This window comes from Dromiciops gliroides, chromosome 2 (assembly GCF_019393635.1).
Source record: "Dromiciops gliroides isolate mDroGli1 chromosome 2, mDroGli1.pri, whole genome shotgun sequence".
Taxonomy (NCBI): domain Eukaryota; kingdom Metazoa; phylum Chordata; class Mammalia; order Microbiotheria; family Microbiotheriidae; genus Dromiciops; species Dromiciops gliroides.
The window spans coordinates 228,756,470-228,783,854 of record NC_057862.1 but is presented as its reverse complement, the minus strand read 5'-3'; the positions used below and the strand labels follow the sequence as shown (position 1 = coordinate 228,783,854).

Below are 27,385 nucleotides of genomic sequence, written 5' to 3'. Positions count from 1 at the left end.
CTAAGTACATAAGTCCCAGAATCAATCAAATATAGTAGTATATTATTCTATAAAGCCAAAAACAAAAATTATTGAGTTAAGGGCTCAAACATGACAAAAATTGTTAGGAAAGGTAGAAGGTAATCCAGCAGAATTTTGGATTTGGCCTATAATATCACATATCACCTAAAAATGGATATGTCACCTCGATATAAAAAATAGTATAAATAAATTGGAGTAGCAGAAAAGGTGATACCTTCTACAATTAAGAATAACAGGGTTTCCCCCCAAAAAAAAGATAGTCACAAAGGAAACAAAATGGAAAATTTTGATTGCATAAAACTGGAAGGTTTCTTTATAAATAAAATCAATGCAGTTAGACTAGAAGGGAAATAGGTAACCTGGAAAAAATATTTTCTCTTAAGTTCTCTGATAAAGGTTTCCTTTCTAATACATATAAGTAATCCATAAGAACCATTCCCCAGTAGGTAAGTGGTCGAAGATATAAGTAGATAGATTTCAAAGGAAGAAGGCGAAGCTATTAATAACCATATATCAAAATGCTCCAATCACTAATAAGAGAATAAAAATCAAAACATCTCTGAGGCTCTACCTCACACTCATCAGATGGGCAAAGATGGAGGGGAAAGATAGAAAATAATTGCTAGAGGGTCTCCCAGAAGACAGGCACACAAAACCATTGCAATTGGAACTATGAAATAGTCTAAGCATGCTGGAAAACCATTTCAAACACTACAGAAAAAATCACTATGCATACATTTAATTCAGTGAAACTACTACTGCTCTATGCATATAAAAGTAAAGAGGTGTCCATCAACTGGGGAATGCCAGACAAATTATGCTATGTGAATATAATGGAAGATTACTGTGGTGTGAGAAATGATAAAAAGGATGGTTCCAGAGAAACCCAGGAGGAATTGTATGACCTGGAACAGAACGAAATGAGTAAAACCAGGAGAAACAATTTTTTTACAGTGAGTACAATATTGTAAGCAACAATTATGAAAGATTTAAAAACTACAATCATAGTAGCAACCAATTACAACTCCAGAGGCCCTATTATCAATCATGTTTTTCAATTCTTAGTACAGTGGTTGTGGACTAGAAATACAGAATGAAACATATTTTCAGACCTAGTCAATGTGTAAATTTGTTTTGCATAACTATACTCTTGTTAAAAGGGAGGGATTGCATTTTTCTTTTGGGGCGAGTAAGGGGAATAGTGATAATGATCTTTTAAAAAAGGAAATAAAAGGGTTTTTTAAAGTTCTTTGCAAACCTAAACAATCAAAGAAAATCAATAGAGATAGATAATAGATTCTGTACGTGGATTTTAAGAATAATCTAAAGCTACAATTTACAACTTTAAAATTAGAGGATTAGATAGGTGTATCTAGATGATAATTCCTATGAAAAAGAACTGGGAATTTTAGTGAACTGCAAAGTCAATGAGTCAACAATATAAAATGAAAATCAAAGCCACTAATACTAATATGATCTGTGTTAAGTGAAGCATCCAGAGATGAAAAAGGAGTTAATGGTTTCCCCATACCTTACAGGTGTCAGATCCATGCTAAGTAGTCTATTCAGTTCTGGCTACCACTTTTTAACAATGATATAGACAAGATGAAGAACATCTACAAGAATATGAATTTTATGGTGAATATGCCATGTGACGATCAGGTAGGGAACTAGGAATGTTTCATCTGGAGAAAAAGATCTGAGTGGCACATGATACTTTGGGGTGTATATTTTAAGTGGCTGACAAGTGATAGAAAGATTAGACTTGTTCTGAATGGGAATGTAAACACCAAAATGAACTTGTGAAAGATTTTACAAGTCAATCACTAAAATGCCCATGCTATTCAAGTAACAACTTAAACACGACCTTCAGAAAATAATAATCACTCTTTAAAGTGCTTTGTAGTTATTATACAGTATAACTGATAAAAATAACTGCAAGAATTTAGACTAATTGATCTCTATACAATTTTAGGAAAGTAAGCTGATAGTAAATATTGCTTTAGTCATGCAAATACTGCTATTTTTCTCCATAGGGAAAGACTAGAAGTTCTAGTTCTGCAACTAGGGTAGAAGTTACATATACAGATGTACATATAATTACATAGATAGATAGATAGATAGATAGATAGATAGATAGATGGATGGATGGATGTGTGTGTGTGTGTGTGTGTGTGTATATATGTATATACACACACACACACACACACACATATTTGCCATAAGGAAAAACTTGACAACTAGACTTGTCAAAAATGGAATGGGCTGAAGCAGGAGAGAGTAAGTCCCTCCAGTGAAGATCTTTAAGCAAAGGCACTTGTTTGGGATTCTGTAAAAGAGATTATTATCCTGGTATGGGCTGCAATAGATGGCCTAAGGTCACTTCTATGATTATCTGTGATATTAAGATTAAGAGATAGGCCTTGATCAATCCTCCACATACTAACACCAAATAACTATATATATATATATATATATATATATATATATATATATAACATACTAATATTTTGAGAAGGGGAGGACATTTATAAAGTGTGATTTCTAAAGAATATACCTAAAATGTATTAATAAAGCTACTTCATACTGTTTAACACATGAAACCTGCATCTTCCTCATACTTTAAAAAAAAGACTAATCTAGTATATTAAACAATAATTTTCTGTTGCTCAAAGACTTCCTTTTAGAATAATAATATAATTTAAACTACAAACTCCTCAAGGGCATATATCCCTAATAAGCTAAAATGTTCCACATATAGTTAGGGCACAGCAAAATAGTGTTAAATTAAGAATGAGATACAGCTAAATTCTTAAAGAGGTAGGATCTCAAACTCAACTCCTATGACAGATTCAATGTGGTGGTGTTTGTGAAATAAATAATCTGACAGGCTGCTACATTCATCCATTCATTTATTTATTTACATTTATTTGTTTGTTTATTTATTTTTGTTTGTTTGTTTATTCATTCATTCATTCATATATTTTGGTAATTGATGATATGATTGGATAGTTTTCAAAACCTTAAAGTCCCAAACTTCAGAGAATAAATGAACCCACACAAAAATAATAAGAGGGTTCAGAAGCTATTGAACAAATAGTTGTAAAATATCTTTATTCAGGATTGGATAATGGACTAAAAGAATGATCTCATTAGCTTTTCTAATACCTTGAGCTTCAATGGGGGTGAAACAGAAACTTAAACTGAAGAGATCTACAAACAGGCTGAAAACTAATAGTTACACAGTGGAATAATGTACATGGAAAAAGTAGTAGCACATAAATATGCAGATGGAAATACTGTTTTAAGCCATAAGTTAAAGATGAAGTCTTATGATGATATGGTAAAAGTAGATAGGAATAGACAATATGCTAATCTTATAGCTACCTATATATATTTCCCTAAAAAAGCTAATTGGGCATATATTAAATAATACTTTGCTTGGTAAGGGCTTTTTTTTTTCTGCTGAGGAGGCAAGAACTGCAGTACCTGAAGAAGCAGTTGTTCAATTGATTTACTATCAAAGAGTTTCCCCTATACTACAGGGGACATGCTGGATAAAGGTCCATTGGCCTGGGGGAGGTCAAGCAATGCTATTACCAGGGCTTGTGGGCACAAGGTTCTATGTTCTCCACAATGGAATATAAGAAAAGATAATATTTGAGATTTGGGGTTTGGCCCATTTGGTACATACAGTCTCTTCTCTTTCTTTCAGATGTACTATGTTCATCAAATTGAAGGATCTAAGGCTTAACAAAATTTAGATTTAACTAAATGTTATTGTTAAAAATTAATAACTAAACTTATAAAATACAAACGTAAAAGATACCATTTATTTTGAAATACTATGATGTATCTAAATATACCTGGCACATCCTGTATACGCACCATTGAAAGGTATGAAATACGTAGGCATATACCCCATGAAGGTCAATGACAATGGGTCAAAATACATACATAAATACACGCATGCGTACACACATACATGTATATGTATACACATGTATATGTAGTATGCTGTGTGTACCTACATGCACATGTATATTATTCTAGTATGTGCATACAAATATGCATATATGCATTCATACACACATGTGGGTGTGAGTATATGTGTATGTGCATGTAAATGTGCATGTGTATAGGTATAGGTATAGGTATAGATATAGATATAGGTATGCATACACACATATTTATACCAGGACTTTTTGTAATGATAAAAAACTGGAAAGAAAGTAGATATTCAAGAGGTAGAATATCACAGGCCTATAGTCTCTGGAGAGGCTAGACTAGCCTAGAAGAGGCGAAGGTTGGTGAATAGTTTGAGCACAGGAGTTCTAAGCGACAGTAGGACTAAAAATCCTATTAGATGTTCCCATTAAGTTGAGTCCCAAATAAATCTGAATGCAAGGGGAGGCACTTTAGGACTTTAGGAGAGAAGAACCAGCCTAGGTTAGAAAAAGACCAAGTCAAAGCTTCTATGCTGATCAGCAATGGGAACTTGCTTGTAAAGGCAGTTTGGGTAAGAGAGATCTGGTCTCAACAACAACAACAAGATGTGAATGTTCATCAATTGAGGAAAGTCTGAAAAAAGATTATGTGGTATGTATATGTAATAGAATATTATTGTGTTATAAGAAAGAAAAAAACAATGCCAAATTCAGAGAAACTGAGGAAGCTCCATAAGAATGGATATAGAACAAAGTAAGCTTACTCAAAAAAATAATTTACATGTGTGTAATTTAAGATTCTAAATGTGGTTTCTAATCTGTTCCCCCAGTTTTGGGGGAACCTGACTAAAATCACTGATAAAACGAGTTTAGGTTTTTAAGGGTTTATTGAAAGATAGAAAGAGAAAGATTAAGAACAGAACTTCAACAGCCTGGCAATCCTATCTTTCCTCAAATTTCCTGTGAAGTCCTCTGCTGCCACCACCACCATCAAGTCAGGAACCAAAAAGAGAGCGACCTCTCCACGCAGGCCCTCCTTCCTCCTTCCTGTCCCCTCCCAGAAAATGGGAGACTCCTCAAGTTGATTGGCTGGTAGCCTTGGTGGACAGTACCCATGCACAAATGTTACTTCCTGACGCCAAGGAAAAGCCGCATGGCCTTGCCCTCTGAGGCATTCTCCTCATGGTGGAGTTTTCCTATAGTAAGTCTCCAGTAGGTGGCGTCATTCCAATCATTACACATGTTAATCACAATAGGGTAAAGGAAAATAACACAAACTCTTTTGAGCTTTGGGTAAGAAAGGCATCAATTATGACTGAGGTATATGCTACCAGATATGACCAATGTGTTGCTTTGTTTTTAGTAATCCATACCTTTTTTTTTTTTAATATATAGGGAGGTAGGTGTTTTGGGGGGATAAGGGGAAAATAAATCATTGGGAAATGACAATGATTTTTTTAAAGTATCAATAAAGCCATAAGTCAACATGCATTTATTAAATACTCGGTATATATAAAGACCTATATACTAAGCATTAGGAACACAAAGGCATAATCCTGTTCTATTCGATGTATCAGATTTTTGAAAGGTTATTGATAAGCTGGAAAGCATACAGAGGAGGTAGATCAGGACAGTGATATATGCCTTGTAATCATGCCATTTAAACCTCAGCTGAATGAACTAGTAAGATGGTTAGCCTAGAAAACAGAAGAATTAATGGAGAAAGGAAAAACTGATAGCTGTCTTCGAAGCATCTGATGGCCTGTCAAATGGAAGGTGCCTGGTTTCACTTGGTCCAAGAGGGCAGAACTAGAAGCAATTTGTCAAAGTCAGTCAAGTATTTATTATGTACTTTCTATGTGCAAAACAATATGGGCTAAGCCTTAGAAATACAAAGAATATTTTTTAAAAGAGTCCCTACCCTCAAGGAGCTTACATAATAAGAGGCTTGGGGAGACAACAGGAAAATTAACTAGGTACATAAAAGATACATACAGAGCAGAAGGAAAGTAATCTGAAAAAGGAGAGATTGTATAAAAGAGGGAACTGGGAAAAGCCTCCCTCAGAAAGATCAAAAAAGACAATAGAAAATCAATCAATTTTGTTGTTAATTCACAACTCATAAGTTTGAATGGGTAGACACTAAAATGAGACACTAGGCAGATTTGTGGATAATCTGTTTATTTTGTAAATTTACCTTGTGAAACCTGATTCCATTACTACAGATATTTAAAAAGAAGCTATAGTTTCATTAATCAAACAAATCATGCCCATCTCCAATAATCTATTAAGAAAATGATGCTGTTCAAAAATGGTTAAGTGTATCCATTAAAAATTTCTTAGGGGGGCAGCTAGGTGGCACAGTGGATAGAGCACTGGCCCTGGAGTCAGGAGGACCTGAGTTCAAATCCAGCCTCAGACACTTGACACTTACTAGCTGTATGACCCTGGGCAAGTCACTTAACCCTAATTGCCTTACCAAAAAAAAAAAATTATTAGGGAAGCAAATCAAAATATAGTACAAAAACAATAATATCAGTTACAAATAATAATTAAAGAGAGGGTTATTGATCACAAAGTAAACATGAGTTCTGGTAACTACTCCTGAGGTCATTTTACATAGCATGTAATAGGATCATTCATTTAATAACCTTAGCAAAAAATCATTAAATAAAAATTTAGAAAGAAATCTCTAAATCAGGACAAGATTTTTAATAAACTTTCTAGCTGAGAGTTTATAATAACACATTCTCACAAGAAGATAATAAGTTATTAAATCATTAACTGTATTTACAACACATCTCTAATTGGTTTGCCACTACTAACTCATTAACCTTAACAGCACTAACTTGATTATGAGAAATAAATAAAATGTGAAAGAAATATTATCATGGACTAAATTAGCTCCAGAAGATTCAACTCTCCTGTTCTAGGATGCTTTCTTCCACAGAACAATGCTTTAATTACAGTGACTTTGATCCAAATATTTAGATTAGAACTCAAGAAATGAAAATATATGAAGATACAAAAAAAGATATTGCTCTAAACTTACGAATCAGAGTTAAGTCTAAAACAGTCTACTCTACTTCTTAAACCATTACTTGCAAATGTCTCTTAAATCAGTGAAATGAGGTCAGAAAGACCTCAGTTCAAAACTGAGATGCTTACTAGCTGTGTAACACTGGGCAAAACATTTCACCCGTTTGTCTCAGTTTCCTCATGTCATAACTAGCTTTTTCATTCACATATTATCAGATCAACCTTCCTTGGTCATGAATATCCCTGAAGGGATTTTGAAGTGTTTCAGGGTTTGTTAGAATCAACACAATGACATTTGGAAATAGGAACATCTGGGGACTTCATTACTTATTCTCTTTCATAACATAACCAACAAGATGGGGATATAGACAGTATCTCTAATCCCCATCCACAAGACACAGACAGACAGACAGACAGAGATTAAGTAGCAAAGCTAGAGAAATTACAACTATTTCCTTAGGACAATGTAAGAAGGATGGAAGGCAGAGGAGAAGGCAGGGAATAAACATTTACATCACACCTACTATGTGCCAGACACTGTGGTAAGCACTTTTTGAACACAGGTCTTTCTGACTCTAAACCCAACACTCTAGCCACCAAATGCCCAAAAATAAACAAGAAAGCAAGAAGCTCAAAAATGTAATATCCTTAAGAATTTTAAAGTAGAGTAAATGCTAATCCCCAATGTACATATCAGCTCCCAGGAAGCTACTTAGGTTTGAAACTAAGGCCAGTGAAAAATAAATTTTTCCAATGGGAGAACTACCAAAAGGAAGAAATCATCAAAGAAAACTGCCCAGAACTTCTATACATATATACACACACACATACATACACACACACACACACACACACACACACATATATATATATATATAAAGAAATTGAAAAAATCCACAGAATGCCTCCAGGAAAAAACCTTATGTTTCAAATGTTCAAACCCAGTACAAAAAGTAGTTAGGTTTAATCACTGGAAAGACAAACAAAAAACTCTGCAAGTGACAAGAAGAAAGATTTTCAAATTTAAAGAGAATGACATTCAAATAAATACAAGACTATTCTGTACCCACTACAAACTATAGAAGGGAATGGAATAATATATTTCAAATAAATCAAAGAAGTCCTAAGTGAAACTATAATGAAATACCCTGTAAAAGTGAATTGAATTATCAATGGAAAAAGATAGATGTTCAATAAAACTGAGACATTTGAAGCATCCTTACAAAAAAAATTCAGTTTCCAATTTTTCCAAACAATAGAAATGTAAGAAAAATAAATAAGTACAACAAACAAAGAAAACACAGGTATTGAAATAAATTACACTTTCCAGAGGAATTATTGGAAGAAAAAAATTAAAAGAGAAAGAGACCAGTTAGTCTAAAAAAATTAAACAGAGAAACCATTAAGTGATTTCTTTCTGTTAAATCTAAACAACTGGAAAAAGATTAATTGCTCACGAGTAGGCCAAGCCAATCTAATACAAATGACAATACTACCTGTTATTTATTTATTACTATGCCAATCAAACTATCAAAAATATTTCATAGATCTAGAAAAAATAATAACAAAATTCATTTGGAAGAACAAAAGCTCAAGGATATAAAAGGAATTGATGGAAAAATGGCAAAATTTGTACCAGATATCAAACTGTATTATAAAGCAGTAATTATCAAAACAATCTGATACTGGCTAAGAAATAGAGGGGTGGATCAGTAGAATAGAATAGTACAACTTCCACTATAGTAAATGACTATAGTAATCTAGTATGTAATAAACTCAAAGATCAACATCTCATACTATATAATAAAATAAGATCAAAATGGGTACATGATTTACACATAAAGGGTGACACCATAAGCAAATTAAGACAGTATGGAATCATTTATCTGTCAGATTTATGGACAGAGGAAGAATTTAGAACCAAGGAAGATACAGAGAGCAATACATTATATAAAATTATATTATATAATTATTATATAAAATTAAAAAGGTTTTGTACAAACAAAACTAATATAACCAAGATTATAAGGGGAGCAGAAAACTGGGAAAGAATTTTTGAAACAAGTATCTCTGATAAAGGCCTCATTTCTCAAATATATAGAGAACTGAATCAAATTTATAAAACTACAAGTCATCTCTCAATTGATAAATGGTCAAAGGATATGAATATGCAGTTTGCAGATAAAGAAATCAAAACTATAGCCATATGAAAAAATGTTCTAGATCACTACTGATCAGAGAAATGCAAATTAAAACAACTCTGAGATATCACCTCACACCTTTCAGAGTAGCAAATATAACAAAAAAGAAAAATATTGGATGGTGGAAGAGATGTGGGAAAACTGGGATACTAATCCATTGTTGGTGGAGTTATGAACTGATCCAACCATTCTGGAAGGCAGATTGTGCATACCCTTTGATCCAGCAATGCCACTGCTAGGTTTATATCCCAAAGACATCACCAAAAAGAGAAAAAAACATATTTATATGAAAATATTTATATCAGCTCGTTTTGTAGGGCGAAGAATTAGAAATCAAAGGAATGCCCATCAATTAGGGAATGGCTAAACAAGTTATGGTATATGATTATAATGGAATATTATTGTGCTATAAGAAATGACAAGCAGGATGATTTCAGAAAGGCCTGGAAAGACTTGTATGTACTGATAAATAGTGACGTAAGCAAAACCAAGAGAACATTGTGCACAGTGACAGCAATATTGTTTGATGAGGAACTGTGAATGACAACTATTCTCAGCAATACAATGATCCAAGGCAATCCCAAAGGAATAATGATAAAGCATACTATCCACCTCCAAAGAAAGAAGTGATATTGATTGAACATGAACTGAAGCATGTTATTTTTCACTTTTTCATTTTTTCTTTTATTCAAGTTTTCTTATATAAAATGACTAATATGGTATTGTTTTATATAATTGCACAAGTATAACCTATATCTCATTGCTTACCACCTCTGGGAAGGGGGAGGGGAGGGAGGAAAGGAGGGGAAAACTTGAAATCCAAAACTTTAAATAAAAATGTTTATAATTTTTTTAAAAAGAGACTTTTTCTAAGAGTACATAAGAGAATAAAGAAGAAACGAGAAGTGGCAGTGGAGGAGCAGGCCTGAAACATCACAGATTAAATCCAGCATTTCCCCCTAAAAGTGAATAAATGATTTTGTGTAACTTGATTTGTAAATTTTAAATGAAATTGTAGAGTAAGAACTTGTATTAAATGGAAGAAGGGAGAAGGGTGATAATGAGAAATATGATGTATCCTAAAGAAGTCCATGATAAACAATGAAGTGAAGTTAACTCCTATAGTGTCAGTAAGAAGGGTTTTCAGACAGTAAGTGATGTGGCAAAAGAAAACAAGGGAAAAGATAAGAAGGGGAAATCCTAATTCCCATGGAGGAGAAATATATATTATAATATTATGGGAGAAAGGGACCTAACAATGGATTTAATCTGTAGGGATTTGGTACTCAGAGAAATCATTAACTTTGGGAGACTATTGTGACTCAGTAGACAACATCCCATGTCAGAAAAAGAGAAATTGACACTCCTGGGAGCAACTCCCATGCAGAAGGGTGGAAAGGCATAGACTCAAGGATATTTCATGGCAAATGGGAAAGAAAATTATTATGGAAAGAGCAGGGGGGAAAACTTGATTGAATGATTTTGGACACAAGAGAATTTCTACCATGGAGAAATGTTTCTATCTCATTATGTCCCCCAGGAACTGATACTTCTAAGAGAGATCCAAAAAAAAAAGGGGGGGCAGCTAGGTGGCACAGTGGATAAAGCACAGGCCCTGGATTCAGGAGGACCTGAGTTCAAATCCGGCCTCAGACACTTGACAATAACTAGCTGTGTGACCTTGGGCAAGTCACTTAACCCTCATTGCCCCGCAAAAAAAAACGAAAAAAAAAAACAAGGAAGACATCAAGACCTACAAGCAATAACATAGAAATGGATTAGAATAAGGTAAAGCTTCTTAAATTGTGGGTTATGAACCCATATGAGGTCACAAAACAATGTGGGGGTTGTGAAAAATTTGTAAAAGGTTATGTATACCTATTTTATCTACCTATATACCCGGGGTCACATAAAAATTTCTTAGGTGAAAAGGGATCATGAGCGGAAAAAGTTTAAGAACCCCTGAAATAGGGAATGTAAACTTGGTACTTAAGAAGCTTTAATTTCATGAGTAACACAAAGAAACTAAAGAATGAATAAATAATTATAAAGACCATGAATTAAAGAATAAAAATTAGAACAAATGGGAGAGGCAATAAAGAGAACAAGGTTTTAAAAATCCTTTTCAGAAAAAGAGGTAGAAAATTAAAAAGAAAAAAACAACAAAGAAGTTGGAGGGGATGAAAGGAGAGGAGATTTTTGAATTAACCACTTAAAGAGAAACAAGGAAAGAGAAAAAAGAGGGGAACAATAAGATAAAAGAAGAGAGAAAGGGAATCAATAAAACCAAATAAAAACTCCAAAACAAGGGAAAGAATTCACAAATGAAAAAAGGAGGTTTCACGGAGAAGGGAAAGGAGTCTTGTAAGTATAGGGTTTCCTAGAAGTAAAACCAAGAAATACTAATTATAGGGACAAAGTACTGTCTCTCAAGAAAAGTGAATCAAAAAGTGTAAATGAAAAGAATCATAAGAAAGCAAGTGAAAATGAACATTTCAAAATTATAAAAGAACCAGCCTGGCCCCAAAGCAGAGATGTGAGAGGACATCTTCCCTCCAACTACTTTGCTGAGGTGTGGATTACTACATATATTGACAAATATTTTTGATGTATTGATTGGATTTGTGATTTTTCCCCTCTCTTTTCCCTCTTTTTTCTTTTGTTTTTGTTTTTGTTTTGGGGGTTTTTTTGCAGGGCAATGGGGGTTAAGTGACTTGCCCAGGGTCACACAGCTCGTAAGTGTCAAGTGTCTGAGGCCGGATTTGAACTCAGGTCCTCCTGAATCCAGGGCCAGTGCTTTATCCACTGCACCACCTAGCTGCCCCCCCCTCTTTTTTCTTAAAAACAAACAAACAAACAAACAAACAAAAACCTTTGTTTTAAAGCAGGAAGGGAAATTTAGGTGATGTATAAAAATATACAAAATTTTATTTTTAGAAATTAGAAGAAAAAAAAAGAATCCCCCTTCCACTTAGATCCTGCATAGTTCATCCTCACAGACAATAGTGAATGCTATTAACAAGTATATCTTCACCAGCCACCATTTTAAGCCTTTCTTGATATGAATAACAACTGAACAAAGTAACTTCCATGGTTGTTTCTAACAAAGAACCTTATATAACCCTAACACATACATGTGGAATTTGAAAAGCATCTTCAAACGCACAACGTAATTAAATCTAACTGAATATTAACACAATTCCTACATTATTGTTTAATATAGACAGATGAAAGAATAGGTTAAAATGAGGATATGCTTTTATAAATAGTATATTTAAACAGAATAAAGCTGTACCCTTTTCTCTGAGTAACTGAAAGTGCAACATATAGGCAGTTTTGAGCATAAAAACTATGTCTTATCTTTCTATTTCCCCCACACACACTTTCTAGCCTTATGTACAGTAAGTACTTAACAAATGTTTGTTGAATGGCTTAACCTAACTTACTATAAACCAAGTTAAATTCAAGAATATCTTTTTTATCATCCTGATGTTTTACAAAAGAGAAAAGAGACTCCAAGACAGGATTTTGCTAATACTCCTCTAACATATATAAATTTTATGTGAAAAAATTAATTTATAAATTATATTTATATAGTACTTTATAAATTTATATTTGTATAGTACTTTCAAGTTGATGAATACTCTAACAACGATTTTGTCAGGTAGATAAGTGGTAGTATTACTCTCCACAGTTTGTACATGATGAAATATGGGCTCTGGGAAGTTAAAAGGCATAATAATCATTATTAAGTTGGAATGAAAGCCAAGTCCCCAAACTCCTAGTCCTAAGCTCTTTCTACCATATCACTTTGTATGTGTCCTATATCCCTGCTAAACTCTAATATTCATGATGTTAGAGGCCATGTCTTATGCAAATTTTGTAGTACTCTAAACACAGAAGAAACTTAACTCATTTTGTTGTTTTACAGAACTGAACTGAACTGAACACAGTGAATTAATCAGAGCCAATCAACATGAATTTCATGGGAATGACTTTTGAAATTACTTTCCCATAAGCCATACATTCAAAATTACAACATTTATATTCTATTCTAAACTACCTATGCTCTTATAAAGAAGCTTGCAACATATTGTGACTAATGATTTGTCCATGCACAGGTGCACTGAAGAAATATGGGGAAAGAATGACAGAGATAATCTAAAATAATTTATAATCAAAAACAAAAGAATTCTGTAAAGCCTTTGTAACCCAAACAAGCTGTGATCAAACTAAAAATGTACATTAAGAATGGCATCATTAGAGGCAGTTAGGTGGCACAGTGGATAGCGCACCAGCCTTGAAGTCAGGAGGATCTGACTTCTGGCCCCACACACATACTAGGTGTGTGACACCGGGCAAGTTATTTAACCCTGGTTGCTTCCAAAGAAAAAGAAAAGAAAAAGAATGGCAGCATGACTGAACAAAGAGCACAGGACCAAAAAGTGACAGCATCTTTGTACCTTTTTTGGCCACTGATTTGCTCTGTGACCCTGGTCAGGTCACCGCAGCTCTCTGGGCCTCACTTTCCTCATGCTTAAAATGACATGGCAAAAATGAGATGGTAAATGATATCAGAGGTCTCTTTCTGACTCTAGAGTTCTATAATTCTATGATACTGAAGTAACAAATAAGCTAAAGAGAAGATAAACAAAATAAACAAAAATGGGCAGCTAGGTGGTGTGGCAGAGAGTACTGGACCCAGAGTCAGAAAGATTCATCTTCCTTAGTTCAAATCTGGTTTCAGACAATTCCTAGCTGGGTGACCCTTGGCAAGTCACTTAACCCTGTTTGCTTCAGTTTCCTCATCTGGAAAATGAGCTGGGGAAGAAAATGGAAAACCACTCCAGAATCTTGTCCAAGAAAACTCCAAATGGGGTCATGAAGAGTCAGACATCTACTTCCCTGAGAAGCATTGTTAACTCTTCTGATGAGACCAGGTGAATGGTTAATTTTTTCCATGCCATTTGCATTAGGCCATGACCTCTTTGACATCAAAATGTATAAGACAGAGGAAGACCAGGAAGCCAAATCACCCTTTCTTGTGTTCTTCTTTCAATTTTGTTGGTACTGCCTGTTGTCTCTCCAGGCTTTCAACCAATGCCTGGCATGTCTTATTATGGTAGAGGCAGAGTTTTTGCAGAAGACTAAGTGTTACTTGTGTAGAAGCTGGCCAAAATAGCAGTTCTACAATTTCTGCAGGCCAGTAATACCAAGATCGCTATGCCAATCCAGCCCCAACCCCAAAGTAGAGATAGGGGTAGCTATCCACCACCACAGGAAGGATACAGAAGTATAAGCTTTGTCTGAACATCTGGAAGGTCTCCTCTGATAAAACATAATGAAAACAACATAAGAAGCAGTCCAAATACAGGAGAGGAATTGTTTGGTGGCTAGGAACATCTGATTGGAGTAACTATACAAATTACTGATTGTTTAACAGCAGTTGGGAAAAAAGAACTAACCCTCCCTTAAGCAGTGGGATCCAGGTTACAATGGCCCCCACCCCGTAACATCAAGTGCAGAATCCCCCCTACCCTAGCTGCCATCCTCTTAGAATCAGTCCTTGATTAAAAGGTTGGATACCTATTGTAGGTGTTATCTTACTAATAATATTATTCTGTATCATACTGGCATGAAAACCTCCCTCCTGTTGTATAGTAATAATTTTAGTAATGCTACCTATAGCCCTTTCCTATCCAGCTCAAACTACTTTTGAAATGTGGCAAGGTTACAATTCTATCACCGACTCTCATGGTGAGGTGGGGCAAGCTTTATAGATTGCTAAAGTCATTGAACCCTATGGATATTGAGTGTGTGAACAGCTCCATCAAGTTCACACCGATCCATGGGAAGCCATTCCTGTTCAGCTCTACGAAACTTATGTGACGGCTACTCTTTTTGGCTCACGTTGGGATCCTTCTTCTTGGTATCTTGGATAGGGTTTGGTTTTCTAGAGGAAGTCTCTTTGGCATTCTGATAAAATGGGTTCTTCTTACTCTTGCCTGTATACTCCTAACCTAAAATAAAATGACCCCTAAGAAAATTATGTTATTTCATGATGCTGAACCTATCTATATGGATGTGATTCACACAGAAACAGCATGTCAAAAACTCTTTGTCTAATGTTTTAAGTTAAAGTTAATTTTATGTTTATAAGCTTTAGGAATGTAAGTTTTATTTTTGGCCATTGTTTCTATACCAACAATTTAATCATTATAAGGTAATTTGAATTAAGTATTTGAGTCTCCCCACCTTACTATAAGGTTCATGAAAGTATATTCTTCTTTGAAGACCCTTCCAGAGACTTTGGACATCTATGAGCTCTTCAGCCTCCAACCCTAATAGGTTCCCTACATCTCATCCACTAGAGAACTTGCCTCCTGAGACTTCTGAAATTCCATCTTCAAACTATCAACCACCCAAAACTAAACTCACACTGACATGTGAAATTTGTGGAGACATTGCTTTTGGTTTCCATTATAGAGCCATTACCTGTATCAGCAATAAAATTTTATTTAGAAGAACCCATTGGAAAAGGAAAAGACTTTTGTGTTCAAAAATAATAATTGTATTATGGGTAGAGTTAGTAGGAGAGCTTGTTCAATATATTGGCTTGAGAAATGCTTCCAGGTTGGTATGAATATGAGAGGTAGACTGGGATTACCATTGAATACTTTAGATGAAGACCAATCACTGACCTTAGAAGTTGAGGCCTTTGGAACTTGAGCTACTTCATTATAAGCAATCAAAGACCTGTTAGTGGAAAGTGGACAACTGACTCTAACCATGCAGAGTCAAATGGACCTTTTGGGATAGTCATAAAGGCCTTGGACCAATAGAAGGAATTTGATAGTTTGTTTAAATGATCCATGAGAAATTGATTTCAACAAGGATCAAAGGGAGGAACTGAAAGAAGCAATTCTTGTTATATGGCTAACCCTACATACTGTTCTCATTTTTCTAGTCTAAATTTAATTCTGTTCCCTTGTGCCCAATCAGGGCCTCTGGATGGAAATTAATCCTTCCTTCCTTCTCAATCCTTTTCATAAACCTGTATATGAAACCATCTTGGCAGACAGGCTAAACCAGGTTGAAGATAACTGACAGGCTTTGAACCCCTTGGTGACTTAGGGGAATGTCTACCCCAAGCATACATGCTGCCTGGTAGAATGAGCAGATGGTGAACAATTTTTTCTAACAGCCATGAAGGTGCAGAAGCAACTGTTCTGGAGAGTTTAGAGCTTTGTCAGATATTGAAAATGCCATGGTTATCCAATGCATCCTGGGCCACTGCCAGTTGTATTGACATTTTTATTGCCATTGTACTTCAATGACTAGAAGAGAGAGCGAGGCTGACAACTTGGTGCAAATCTGCCTCACTTAAATACAATTCATGAGCAAGTCAAGACATCAATACATGATGTCACTGGTTGTCCTTGAAGGACAAACAACAATATATACTTGTATATCCTGTTTATGTTTATGCTTCTACCAGTGCCATCTCACTCAACCTAGATATCTGGAAGCCAAAACTTGGATATCCTAGGAAATCAAACCCAGCCCTCATCTGTCAGTTTTACCTGACAAATTGCTTATATTGTGTTCCTCAGAACTCACAGCAAATCTTGGTCCTTGAATCTATATAAATTTGTTTGTTTGTTTGTTTGTTTTTTGGTGAGGCAATTGGGATTAAGTGACTTGTCCAGGGTCACACAGCTAGTAAGTGTTAAGTGTCTGAAGCCGGATTTGAACTCAGGTCCTCCTGACTCCAGGGCTGGTGCTTTATCCACTGCACCACCTAGCTGCCCGAATTTATATAAATTTGCTACCTTCCATCCAACACTATTTACAATTACCAGATAATGTACTGCTCTACCCATTGTACCTTATAGCCAAGTCTAGCTCCTCTTGGTCTAACTTTTCCTATATATACCCACAGTTCAACACTGACACTAACTCCCTCTACCTTATCCAGTCTTATCACAAAAAGAAAGAATTCATTTGGCAGATTTATGAAAACAATTACTGAACAGCCTCAAAGGTCCTTCTAATACTGCAGGATGTCAGTACTGACTCTCTGAGTGGTGAGTCTACTTCCCATACAGTTTTTGTCCTCTGATTCAAAATCTTATCTCTAATATTTATAGTGCTATTCATTTGTAGTCAACAGGAATTACAAAATAACCTATCAATAACCTAAACCTATCTTTCTGGTAAACATATTCAATTCTTCCTCAGTCATCTTGTTAAGGTTTTCTTGTCTGTCATGACCTTTTCATACTATAGAAAAACAGTCTCATCTCAGGCAGCATTAAAAATATTTTGATACTGGGATGTTCAATCCTATTAAAAGATATTAGATAAAAAACTGCTTACATAGTTACCAAAACGAAGAGCTACATACTGATCACAGTCACCTCTTCTTAACATTTCAATAAATAATAGCAACTAAAGCTTCCTATTCCAAAATGTGAAAGGTTATAACTCAAAACAAGTTATATAGTAAATGTGTTCATGTTATTGAAATCAACAATTTGAGGACAGTGGAGAAAAGTTTTTTGTTTTGTTTTGTTTTTTAAATATATAATCACACAGAACTTGTAAGCACTCTGGAGACAATTAAAATAACAAATCTTATAGATGGATATTTCAAGGATCTATAATTTCATTGGTCTAGGCATACCCTCTAATGAAAATCACTACTTTTGTATACCTTGGTAGCCTGCTTAATGAGTTGCTATAGCCACACACACACACACACACACACACACACACAACATTTGGTAGCAAACCTAGTAAAAAAAAAAAAAAACGCTCCCTCACCTCAAATTAGCTAGTCTACTGCTAAAACTGTGGCTAGGTCCATATCTGAAACTTTTCCCAACACAGTAGGATCTGCCAAAGCTCATACTCTACTGGCATATCCTTAAAGTGTGCAGAGTGCTTGACTTGGAATTAAAGATGCAGACTCAAATCCCACATTAGGCATTTCTAGCTATGCAGTTCTAGCCAAGTAAATTGAATTCTATTCCTCAATTTCCTTCTCAGTAAAATGGAATCTATGACCTCTCTTTGTTGTTGTTTAGTCATTTCAATTGTGTTCAACTCTTCATGGCTCCATATCCCTACCAACTCTAAATCTATTATCTATGATCCTATGAACATGATAAGGGGAGGAATGAAGAGAAATCCTAAAAATGTCTTATAAGTCATAAAGAAAAATTTTCCTTAACTTGAAAACTGTTAAACAAAAGATCAGTATAATTAATATTGACAATTCTAAAGATATGAATTTCATAGGTCTTTTAAATATCTAAGGAAAATAGTTAAAATGGGATATAAAAATTTTGCAAAATTTTCTTTCTTTCTTTTTTTTTTTTTTAGTGAGGCAATTGGGGTTAAGTGACTTGCCCAGAGTCACACAGCTAGTATGTGTTAAGTGTCTGAGGTCAGATTTGAACTCAGGTCCTCCTGACTCCAGGGCTGGTGCTCTATCCACTGCACCACCTAGCTGCCCCAAAATTTTCTAATATAATTAGTACATCCATGAAAGTTTTAGGTGATTTTTTAAATCAATACTATAAAGCACGAGGTAACAGGTGAATTGAGGCAAGAGTCCCTGCTCAACTAATTTCAAATTGGTTGAATTTTTCAATTCAAATGTTTATGTACAAAGATAAATTTGGAGAAAATAGTATGAGAAATGTCCCTTCAGCTGTCATCAAGTTGAATTACAGTAATATCATTTACCCCTTTATGTATAACCATGCTATATAAGACATGGAGATAGTTCAAAGGATTCCAAAGCCAAATATCATATAACACAAAACTATCACGTTAATCCTTTGTTCACTTCCATTTTTATCTGCAGTCTACTAAATGAAAATACAAAAGGCTTTGACCCTTAATTCTAAGAAGTGATATGGGAAAAGTACCGTGGTTTAAGGCAACATTCATATTCTGCTACCCTGTACCTGACCTCACACCCGAGTATGAACATTCAATATACCACAAAAAATTCCAGAAACAGCAAACTTTAAAAATATAATATAATGGTAATTTTCTTCTTTTTCAAAAAGTTTTATTGCTGTGTTTGTTTTTATATGACATCCAATTCCAAATATAATTTACTCTATCCAACCTTCCCTTATAACAAATATTTGTGGTAGAGAGGTAGGAGTCTAACCTGTTGTTTCATTGATACAGTGAACTCCCGATCAGATAACTTCCTTTACCGACATTGATTTGCAACTGCTGTGCTACTTATCATCACAGAGAGCTTGTTGGGGCACTGTGAGTTTAAGTGACTTGTGTTGTGTCATACAGTGACTTGTGTCATACAAAGAATTGAGATTTTCCTCATCTGAGATAAGATATTTATCCATTGCCAAAATCTGTCCTATTCTTAAAACTATTTTTTAAAAGGGAAGCAAAATAATCCCCCCTACCCAAAGCACCTGACAATATATGCAATATTCCATACCCCTGATCTCCCATCTCTCCTACAAAGGAGAACAATACACCTTATTTTATCTTCTCTAGGGCCAGAACCTTTTCAAAATAGCTACAAATAATGGGATTCAAATGGGAAGTAATATAAGAAAGAACAGAACAAGATAGTATTCCCATCCTTCTAACATTTTAAGCACTGCAATATTTATTAACTTTGGGATATCAATTAACTTTATTAAACTAGTAATTACCTTACTTTCTGCTAACCAACGATGTGGGTCATGGCGCACATCATGGTGTATATCAGTTGTAGTAGAAATAGCCTAGAGGGGAAAAAAACAGATTAGATAGTTTTTTTTTCCATTAAAAGAAATTATAAATTAGAATCATTTTTACCATTACCATTGAAAGACTGATATTTTAGACATAAAGATTTTTTAGAGGAATTGATTTTAGGTCAATTAACAAATTGATTCAAACAATTTCCAAATATTTCCTCTCAAACAGAGGAAAGAAAATCTGGTTGATAATCAGTTTTCATGCAATGCAGTTGCTGGGGACCCTGATACAAAACTATAACCACTATAACATCAGCTTTCACAAGGTGTACTCCAAGGGCAGCATTATTAGGGATGTATAAGGTTTTCATGTGAGAATTTTGTAGATTTTTATGAATCTACAGAAGCTCAGAAGGAGAGATTTTTATAGGAAAGAGAAAAATATTCCAGGCATGAGTAATTACTAAATGAAATATTGTACTTTTGGAAGGATAAAGACTGCAATCCTACTTTGAAAAAAAAACTATTTTATTTTAGTAATCTCTATGTTGATTTCCATACTGTTTAAGATATGTAGTAGGGGTTGGTTCCTTTAATCAGAAAGTCAAAGAAGGGCTCAGCCAAAACTGAATAAGAAATAGAGAAGAAAAGGGAGGGGAATGAAAGAAAATGTAGTTTGTTCAAAATATTCCCGGTAACAACTTAAGAGCCAACTGAGAATTTCAGGTTATTGCAGAACTGCAGACATCATTTTAAAAGCTATGTTAAGTATCAAGTGAGTATAATATGAAAAAAAAAAAAACCTCATCAGCTAAGAAAATAGCCTTTGGCACTCTACATAGATGAAAGATGTGATCAGAAAAATAGGAGAAAATATAGATGAAGTTAGAAATAAAGCATACCAATGTATACAATTATAATTTTTTTCTTTCTTTTGGGTTCTAACTAGAGCATAATTAGAGTTCATAAACAGGAAATGAAGTAAATTGATCTGTGTTTCATCATGTAAATAAACTATATAGCAAATGACTTATAACTGGAAAGAATGAATGGTTGGCTTATCCAAGTATTTAGTCCTATTCTAATTAGGTACTATTAGAAAAAACTGGTGACAACTCAAAAAGGAATAATGGAGTAACAGAGGGGAAATGAAGGTGAGGTACTATTTGCTCTAAAATATAAACTACTTTTTTTTTTTTTTTGGTGAGGCAATTGGGGTTAAGTGACTTGCCCAGGATCACACAGTAAGTGTCAAGTGTCTGAGGCCAGATTTGAACTCAGGTCCTCCAGGGGCTGGTGCTCTATCCACTGTGCCACCTAGTTGCCCCTATAAACTACGTTCAAAGTGAATAAATATCACATATTTCACAGTAAATTCTATCTATACTGCAGCTAATGTTACTCACTATACTTTCTTCCAGCAGTTTTGTTTTTTCGGTGAAAACCATACAACATCAGTAAAAGAGTTTCTAAAGCTTTGGTTACTCAAATATATCATTTGAATCGTTCTACTGATAAAGAAATAAAACTAATTCAGAAAATTATCATTAGGGGAAACAATCTGGCTCACTTAGAACTAGCCACAACTGTAGACCACCATTTACTAACTACTTAATATTGGCATTTCTACTGTGCTATATTGATACATTATATCTTTCTTTGGAGCCCCTAATAAATGGTTAAGATTCCAAAATAAATTGTAAGTTAAGTTTCAAGAGTTTGCTGTTTGAGAAATAGAAATTAATTAAAATCATAGCAAAGACTATAACTAAAAGTACTTGAATACAACATGCAAATTAATGATCACTTAAGCTAGTTACAGCTTCCAGTGTCAAAGTTAGAAAAATAAATTGCCCACAGGTATGATTATTATTTTATGATTTTTATAGAAGTTCAACAGCTAATCAAGACATTATCATCAATAATAACAGAATACATGCTGGGTCTATAAAGAGATTAAGATATGTCCCTTAACAGCTAAAGATTTACAATCTAATTGGGAGAACTGTACATGTATGGAAAATAACTACTGATACAAAGTAGCATTTGGTGAATGATCCAGACAAGTTAAGTGGAGAGAGAAGAGTGTAATAAGACAGGATACAAAACTCATCTATTTACATGTGCTTTTTGCATTATCTTTGAAGAAGTTTCAGCCCACGAGAATTATAAATCTTTAATTCAGAGATCTGCCTAATTGTTTTATAATGCTAGTCGTTTACTGTTATATGTGCCCTGAGGTTTTCAAATACTAGGTGCATTTAGTAAAGTGGAATAAATAACTAATATGGGGAGCTAAAGACAGAAGAATGGAAGAAAAAACAAGATGGATATTATCCAGAATTGTTCTCTACTCATTTGTTTTTCATCTTTTAGACCATCTATCCCACATCACAGAGACTTTCTCTTTAATATATAAAATGACTGAAGATTTCAACAACAATTCATGAATTAACTACAAAGGATTACTAAAGTGAAAGAAGTTCCTTTTCCCTAAAGACTCCATGTGATCCTTCTCCCATGCCACATCACTCCAGGCAGGAAAAACAAAGGATCAATTATACTTAGTGTTCCTTTAATGATCTGGAGCAAAAGCTGTTGGGGGTCTTTTTTTTTTTCCCAAGTTCACAAGAAACATGCCTTTAAAAAATGATGAAATGAGCTAATTTAATAAAAAAAGAAACTGCAGACATCTTGTTGTTTTTCTAGGTTCCCATTCTTTCTAATTTACATTCAACAATAATTTAAGAGATTGCCTTTGACCATGCGAGTTAATAAACTACAATCATTTCTGGAAACCAGGTAAATTTAAAGCAGTTTTGGAATATGGTAAAATATTTTATACCTTATCATGAAATATTTAGCAAAAATTGCTCTTAGCCAGCTATTCACTTCACAAATCAATTTTCCTCGTCTGTATACCTTGCCTTCGATGCATAACTGTGAGGAGAGCACAACCTCTGACTTGAGTTCTTGTCCAAAATTTTATAATCTCTGGCAATACTTTCTAGGTACTTTCTGATAGTATCATATGTGCAATCATTTGTGACAGGTCTTAGTAGGTTCTCTGTCATGTGCATACAACCATGTGACATTAGAGAAGTCACTTAACCTTCCTCAGAGTCCATTTCTTCATCTATAAAATGAATTGGACTAAACAGTCTCTAACGTCCCTTCGACTTCTGGATCTATGAACTTTATTGTTAGTAGGTCACAAAATAGCTGCCTAAGTACTCCTTGCTGGTGAGTCTCCAAAATCACAATTATGCTTTTCTTCTTCAAATGACTCCTCCTGGGTGATATCTTAGCTCATGGCTTCTGTAGCTCTCATTTACAATCTGTAGAGGATAAGAAGCTGCTCCCTCCTCTTTAGGGAGAATATGAAAAAAAAAAATTTGGCTCCAATTTATATACAGTTATACTTTTCTCGCCATTTCTCCCCTACATGACATTTTTCTAGTCTTCAACTTCTGTTGAACTTAGGATTCAAAAGAAATTACTACAAATCCTGGTTCTGCCAGGATTCTGTTTTACCACCTGAGTGATCTAAAGCAAGTCACTTATTCTTTATGAGTCTCAGTTCCCTCATTTGTAAAATGAGGAGATTTCACTAGATGGCCTAAGGTTCCCTCCCAACCCTCCAGCTATGACCTTAGGTCTACATAAGACTTCATGGCTTGTAATTATTAATCAGTTTTAGGTGTCTTAAAAAACATTTGGTACATGTTAAATCTTTTTTTATTAACCTTTTTTTTTTCCTTGCAGGGCAATAGGGGTTAAGTGACTTGCCCAGGGTCACGTAGCTAGTAAGTGTCAAGTGTCTGAGGCTGGATTTGAACTCAGGTACTCCTGAATCCAGGGCTGGTGCTTTATCCACTGTGCCACCTAGCTGACCCCGGTGCATGTTCAATCTTAACAAGGATGGCATTATTGATACATGCTACTAACTGAAATTGATATTTTGAGAATGATTGATGTATCAAATAAAGACAATTATAATAAGCCTAATAGATACCTGAATTGAATTATCATACATTAATTTATAATGAAAATTACTTCCCAAGGGAGGTCTACTATTTTTGCAATCAAAAAAAGATTTCTTTTAAAAAGAAAAGTATATATACTGTTTTGAGAAAGCATGTTGAATTATTTATGCACAAGCTAAATTATCTTTCACTGGAGATAAATTGTATTTATATTTTCCCCAAACCATTTATTTTTATGTAAGGAAAAATTGGGAGGAAGGAAGAAGACAAGAACGGAAAGATAGAAGATAAAAGTCAAACTAAAAGTGTATTATATTCAGTTCTGGACACTACATTTTAGAAGAAATATGGATCAATTACAGCATTTCAGAAAAGGGTTGAATAGGATGGTAAGGGATCTTTAAACTATGTCATGTGAGGATTGATTGAAGGACTTGGGAATGTTCAGCATAGAGAAAAGAAAACTTATAGCGACCATGATAGCAATTTTTGAATATTTGGATGACTATCTTGCGGAAAGGGGTTCAAATTTGTTCTGCTTGCTTCCAGTGGGAAAATTAGGCCCAGTAGGTGGAAGAATTCAATTCAACATAAAGGACACATTCCAAACAATTGGAACTATGCAGTGGTTTAGAATCAGCTGTCTCAGAGGTAGTGAGCTCTCCTTGTATTTGACGTCTTCGAAGCAGAAATGGGATAGCTAGCCAAAAGGAATGTCATAGATAGCATTCATAATTTAGGTAGGTGTGACATTATATGACCTCTGACATCCCTTTCAAATCTGCACCTCTGTGATTCCACAAAAAGAAAAGGACAGAGGAGGAACCGAAAAATAAGACTCATTATTTTCATCCATTGTTGTCAAATCCTCAGACTATCCATAAAATGAGGGGATTAGACTAGATAATCTTTTAACATCCTTTTCAATTCTATCTGCAACCCTGTAGGTCGGCTGTTAAATTAGAAAAGTACAATAGTCAATGACAATCATAAAAAGTGTTATTTCCACACAAAATAAGCACAGTGCACTTTGCTATATGTAGTAATAATGATACTTGGGAACAACACAGCATATTTTTTCTTAAATAACTCAAAACATTTCCTATCACATGCATTCTGACTTTTCTCCCAAGGGCTTTATAATGTGATTAAGTTGCATGATGGCTTTTTAGTGAATGTACCAAAAAAGCACAACAGAATTGAAGAACATTGCTTGTGACCACCTGTAGAATTGCAGTCAGGATGAGAACTCAGGTGTCCTGAGACATTTTGGGAGTTGAGAGTTTTCTCTGTTTTCCTGCATCATGACTACCATAGTAAAATATTGGTAACTAAGTGGCATAATCATGCATCTCTTTTAAACAACTCAGACAGTAAGAAAAAACATATTTCATGACCTTACGAAAAGATACGTCACCTAATTTTTTTAAAAAATGAAGGGTTCCTGGTTTGCATCCTCATAAATTGTCTACAGAAAAAAAAATTTAGACTAATATGCAACAATGCATATAAATCTGAATAAAATCCCTTGTCAGGAAACAAAGAGAAAGGCTAAGACAGAAATTATAATTATAAATAAGAAATTAAAATTACTTTGAATTTATCCAACGAGTCCCTGGAGAAGATTTCACAAGCTGCATCAATTTCCCTTCCTAACATATCAAAAATGGATTCCTGTTCTGTCTCCATGGAAAGCAGTTGGTCCTTGAGTTGCAGCCGTGTTTCTTCCATTTTCCTTAAATGTTCTTCATCATTGATTACCTGTTTTTCCTAAGGAAGAAAAGGAAAAAAAGTTATTAAATGAAGGTAAAAAGCACTTGTGAATTGGTATGAAACCACAAATGAAATGTGTGTGTGTGGTGGGGGGGAATATCACTGTTCTCATTACCACACCTGAATAAATATGCTACCTATTCATTATTTGAGGAAAAGTTACTGAGAGTTCAAGAGCAGGACAGCTTGCAGTTGATGAGCTGAGTAGATATCTGGCAAGGTAGAACCGTGGTAATTATTTTACCAAGGGAAGTCTGAGGAAAGGAGAGGAGTTGAAAGGAAATTCTGTACCATATTAAAATCACATTTCCATTAATAGATCAGAGCAAAAGCCGATACCACAAAACTGGCTTTAAGTTTATGAAAAAAAACATCTCTAAAACCTAGGAGACTAGGCAAAATAGACAGAGGAAAACAACTATCTAAATGTTTAGTTCCCAACTCTCCAGAAGAAAAAAAGAAACATCTATTGCCATCTTTATCTCATCAGAGCTGAGCAAAACAAAAAAGTTCAATTAAATTCTCAAATATGGAAATCCTATAAATACTTTTAGGTCATGGGAATGTGATGGAACCAAAAGAGTAATGTGAATTCAGAAAAATATCTTAAGGAAAGATGTTCCCATGGAGCAGTTATAGGACATTTTGAACTGTAAGTCTGATAGGAATCTCAAATTCGACATTTCTCCACTCTTAAATTCCCAAACTTTTACACATTACTGCCTCGCCTTCCTACCAGCTTTTCAACTCATTGTTGTGTGTTATCTTACATTGGAATGTAAGCTTCTTGAGAGTAGTTTCTTTTTTGGCTTGTATTTGTATTTATGGAACTTAGCACAGTGCTTAGCACATAGTAAATGCTTAATAACCACTTTATCTATGCATCTATCTGAACATACAAGAACTCATCTCTTCCCCCAAACTCACCCTTCCTCCACATTTCCCTAGTTCTATTGAAGGTACTTACCCAAGGATTGCAAAGACTCTTCATTCTTATTAAGCCTACATATTCAATAAGTTATCAAATCTTGTCATTACTACCTCTACCACACTTCTCACATCCATCCTCTTGTCTCTACTCACAAAGGCATGACCCTAATTCAGGCCCTAATCCTCTTGCAGCCTATTTGGAACATTGCAAGAGCCTATTTCATCTCCCTGTCTCAAGTCTCTCTCCATGCCAATCAGTCCTCTATGTAGCCATCAAAGTGATTTTGCTAACACACAATTATCATGACCTTCTCCAATAAACTCCAGTAGATCCCATTACCTTTAAGATCATATATAAACTACTCTGTCTGACATTGAAAAGTATTCACAACCTGGCCCTATCCTGCCTTGCCAATCTTATGCATTTTCCCACGTATTCATTCCAACAATCCAAAACAAAAAAAAACAAAAACAAAAACAAAAAAAACTAGGCTTCTTGCTGTTCAATATCCTATCTCCTTGCTTTTGCACTAACTATACCCAACCTCCACTCCATGCCTATACTGTACTTTTTTTCTACCTCAACTTCTTTCAAGACTCTACTCAAGTGCCTCCTTCTATGTGAGATACTTCCTGGTGCTCACCACAACTAGTACCTTCCCAGCCAAGGTTACCTGGAATCAGTTTTGTATGTGTTTTGAACATACCTAGATACACATTGTCTATCCTATTAGAATATAAGCTCTTTGAAGGAA

General features: G+C 34.7%; 1 protein-coding gene across 1 annotated transcript in view; it reads right to left on the bottom strand.

Moving 5' to 3' along the window:
- Nucleotides 1-27,385, bottom strand: part of CEP128 (centrosomal protein 128) — a 235,161-nt gene that overhangs the window by 11,736 nt on the left and 196,040 nt on the right. The window contains exons 17-18 of the mRNA XM_043986021.1: nucleotides 25,521-25,697; nucleotides 19,915-19,986 (exon numbers count right to left, since the gene is read on the bottom strand). Of these exons, the coding sequence (XP_043841956.1) occupies nucleotides 19,915-19,986; nucleotides 25,521-25,697 (249 nt within the window). The remainder of the gene's footprint in view (nucleotides 1-19,914; nucleotides 19,987-25,520; nucleotides 25,698-27,385) is intronic.